Below are 4,384 nucleotides of genomic sequence, written 5' to 3'. Positions count from 1 at the left end.
ACACACACACACACACACACACAGACACGCACACGCACACACACACACACACACACGCACACACACACACACACACACACACACACACACACACACACACACACACGCACACACACCTCACACAATCCTCATAGAAATAGGTAGATATTGAAGATCTCCTTGTATTCCCTCTGATATAACCTCTTTTAGTAACTTTCCTTTATTTCCATAGTTATATTCGTCACAATATAAACTTTGAAAACAATGAACATATCTGTGGTAGCTAAGCGTGCAAACAAACACACATATAGAAGCAGAGGTAAGAAAGGCAGAACAAAGAAAAGGGAAGAAAATGGACTTGGAGGAGACCAAGGTCGGTGGAAAAGAGTGATGGATTCTTGGAACATCGACAGCTCTTTGTCTGGTGATCCTCTCTCCTCCTGCTTTGTGACTTATTGGAGAACACAAAACAATTCCAAACTCCCTTGAAGGGCCTGGGAATGTATGTGTGTGTGTGTGTTTATGTGTGTGTGTGTGTGTGTGTGTGTGTGTGTGTGTGTACATGTGTGCGTGTGTGTGTGTGTGTGTGTGTGTGAGTGAGTGTGTGTGAGTGTGTGTGGGTGTGTATGTGTGTGTGTGTGTGTGAGTGTATGGGTGTGGTGTGTGTGTGTTTGGGGGGGGGGTGATAGGGTCCCAAACCATTTCCATAAACGGACTTATGAAAACCATACGACATGCTCTGAGAAAGAAAGAAACACACAGACCAGTGCACCTCCCCCAGCCCCCCAAGACTCTCTCTCTCTCTCTCTCTCTCTCTCTCTCTCTCTCTCTCTCTCTCTCTCTCTCTCTCACACACACACACACACACACACACACACACACACACACTCACATACACATACAAAGCCCCCCGCCTCTTCTAAAAACATACAATTCTTTTTTCAACTCCCTCCTTCTTCCCCTCCCTCCTTCCCCTCCTGCCAATCCTCTGTTCCCCTCTACCTCCCTCCCTCCCTCTCTCTCTCTCTCTCTCTCCCACTCTCTCCCTCTCCGAAATCTGGGGACAATCTGCAAGCACTCAACTCCGACACAGAACTCTTTAAGCAGGGCAGAGTGTGCGGCGCGGGACACAGGCAGAGAAAGGGAGAGGAAAGTTTGGATAGGTTAAGTTCCAGATGATGGGAGAGAAGTTCAGAAAGAAGACAAAAACGATAAAAGGAACCACTGACAAACTCTGAAGGAGAGAAAGAAAAGACCATTAAGTTGAGAGAGAGAGAGAGAGAGGAAGAGAGAGAGGGGAGAGAGAGAGAAAAGACAGAGACCAGCTGGAGAACCGGAGCAGAAGTGAAGAATGGGCTCTTCGGCGTGCTGCGGTGTGTTTCTCACCCTCTCTCTGCTGGGTCTGTACGGCGGACTTCCCTCCGCACTCTCCCAGGAGCTGAGGGAGCGAGACGCCCTGTGCAACGAAGAGGGCTGCTTCGTGGTCTACTTCCAACGCAAGACCTTCCTGGACGCTTGGCGGAGCTGCAAGGACAAGGGCGGCAACCTAGCCACCATCAAGCTCCAGGAGGAGGCCGACACCATAGCGGCGCTCTTCTCCGGCGTGGAGCTGAGGGGCTCGCGCACCAAGGCCAGGGTGTGGATCGGCTTGCAGAGGCAGCCCCGCCAGTGCACGGCTTCACGCCCTCTCCGGGGTTTCTCGTGGACCACAGGCGACCAGGACACCCAGTATACCAACTGGCTGAGAGAGGACTCCCCTAATACCTGTTCTGCCCCTCGCTGCGTGGTCATGAGTTACGGCACGGCCGCCCACGAGCAGCGGGATAATTTCAAATGGCTGGACGGCTCGTGCTCCGTGCCAGTGGATGGTTACCTGTGCCGCTTCACCTACAAGGGCATGTGCCCGGCTGTGTGGAGTGAGGGGGGTGGGAACGCCCTCTACAGTACCCCGTTCAGCCTCCTCAGTACCCTCCTCACCCACGTGCCCTTCGGCTCGGTGGCTACGGTGCCCTGCCCGGCGGGCACCAAAGAGGAGCAGTCTGTGTTGTGTATGGTGAGGGAGGACGGCACCGTGGGCTGGTCGAGGGACGCCCCCCTCTGCTCCGACGTCCCGGAGAACAGCTGGTGCGAGGGGGGAGACAACGGAGGGTGCGAGCACATCTGCCGGGAGGCCGGTACCCACTACTACTGCGAGTGCTCCGAGGGCTTCCAGCTCGCGGAGGACGGCGAGAGCTGCGCGCCGGCCGACGTCTGCCACGGGGCGCCCTGCGAGTTCGAGTGCCTCCCGCTGCCGGACGGCTACCGCTGCGCCTGCCCCGAGGGCTACATGCTGGCCCCGGACGAGCGCGGCTGCCTGGACGTGGACGAGTGTCTCCAGAGCCCCTGCGAGCAGCTGTGCGTCAACGCGCCCGGGACCTTCGAGTGCCGCTGCCGGGCGGGCTACCGGCCGGACGAGGAGGGCGAGTGCGACGACGTGGACGAGTGCATGGGGGACCCGTGCGAGCACGCCTGCGAGAACACCCCGGGCTCGCACGTCTGCCACTGCCACCTTGGCTTCTCCCCGCTGCCCGAGGACCACAGCCGCTGCCAGGACACCGACGAGTGCCAGATCCCGGGCACCTGCGAGCAGATGTGCGTCAACTACGAGGGCGGCTTCGAGTGTTACTGCGAAGAGGGCTACCGGCTCATGTCGGACCACTTTTCCTGCAGGCGGGTCGTCGAGGGCGAGGAGCTGCCCACCGCCACCCCCTCTTATCCCTGGGTCACCGATCACCCCGACCCCATGTGGGACCCCCGGGATCCAGTCTACCGCTGGACCCCCCACCAGACCAACACTGACTGGCCCACGGAGGATGACTCCCTGGACTGGCTTACTGACCCCCCCAGGATTGAGAGTGATGTGATCTGGGTCACTAGTGCACCCCAGGAAGAGCCTCTCCTGCCCTTCAACCCAGCCCAGGCACTCCCTACGGCAGAGAGAGAGGGTAAGGTGGTGGATTACCCACACTGGGAGAAACCTATCTTTAACCCAGCCCAGGCACTCCCTACGGTAGAGAGAGAGGATGAGGTGGAGGAGTACCCACACTGGGAGAACCCTGCTTTCAACCCTGCCCAGGCACCCCCTCCTGTAGAGACAGAGGATAAGGTGGTAGAGTTCCCACACTGGGAGAACCCTGTCTTCAACCCAGCCCAGGCATTCCCCACGGTAGAGACAGTGGATGCAGTGGAGGAGCACCCACACTGGGAAAAACCTGTCTTCAACCCAGCCCAGGCATTCCCCACAGTAGAGACAGTGGATGCAGTGGAGGAGCACCCACACTGGGAAAAACCTGCCTTCAACCCAGCCCAGGCGCTCCCCACAGTAGAGACAGTGGATGCGGTGGAGGAGTACACAGCCTTGGACACCACGAATTGGAGAGTCCCTGAGCCCAGTCCCAGTCCCACGGATACACCGACCCCCACCCCCACCCCCACCCCAACTCCCACGCCTGACTGGTATGAAGAGGAGGACGAGGAGGAGGACGAGACCACCACCAGTCCCTCACCCCTTCCCACCACCACTGTGTCTGGAGGGGCGTGGAACTGGTTCTGGTTAAGCCCCACCCCTGCCAACCAAGACCCAGGGCGTACTCCCCTCTGGCACGGGAAGGATATCCCGACATCAGAATATGACGATGATGAGGTGGTGGCTGACCTCACCACCACCAACACTCCCACTTCCTCAGAGTTCAATATGAAGGTGGTAGAGGAGGTAGGGGAGCAGGAGGATTACGAGACGGTGGAATTACCCCCATCTCCGGTAACCTCCTCCCCGCCCCTCCTGACCGGCCTCACCCCCCCAGGGCAGGGTGTGGTATCGGTGGGTGAGACTGAGGCACCCGAGGGGGACGGCAGCAGTCAGAAGCAGGGGGGCAGCTGGCTCCTGGTGGGGCTGCTGGTGCCCCTGTGTATCTTCATCGTGGTGATGGTGGCACTGGGCATCGTGTACTGTACCCGCTGCGCCGTCCAGCCGCGCAACAAGAGTGCCACCGACTGCTACCATTGGATCTCTGGTGCACATGACAAGCAGGGCGCCCCCAGTTCCAGCGTTAAACAGACTCACGTCTGAACAGACACCACTGACTAAGAGAGAGAGAGACAGACTTGTATATAGGTAAACTCTATCGGTTAAAGTTTTATAGCTAAGGAGAGAAATGCGGGTTATGAAGAAGCTAAAAAAGGCGAGGACCTGTTTTTTTTATCTGCCTCCCATTGCCACCCACTGTCACTTTTGTAACTCTTTGAACACTTGGATGTTTCTATGGAATATCGATTGAAAGAGGAGATTGAAAGAGGAGAAAAATACATTACATTTTGCAAACCACTGATCCTTTTTTTGGGGTGCTTGGGGACAATATGTGGTTGA

General features: G+C 57.2%; 1 protein-coding gene across 1 annotated transcript; it reads left to right on the top strand.

The window, feature by feature from the left end:
• Positions 1-1,330: 1,330 nt before the first annotated feature.
• cd248a (CD248 molecule, endosialin a) lies at positions 1,331-4,087 on the top strand (the record flags this gene model as incomplete). Its single annotated transcript, XM_080544012.1, has 1 exon — positions 1,331-4,087. The coding sequence occupies one exon, from the start codon at positions 1,331-1,333 to the stop codon at positions 4,085-4,087; it is 2,757 nt and encodes a 918-aa protein (XP_080400138.1).
• Between the last annotated feature and the right edge of the window lie 297 nt (positions 4,088-4,384).

Source organism: Nansenia antarctica (assembly GCF_963989245.1).
Source record: "Nansenia antarctica genome assembly, chromosome: 13".
Taxonomy (NCBI): Eukaryota; Metazoa; Chordata; class Actinopteri; order Argentiniformes; family Microstomatidae; genus Nansenia; species Nansenia antarctica.
The sequence above is the reverse complement of the archived record's forward strand: the minus strand, read 5'-3'. Positions and strand labels throughout refer to the sequence as shown.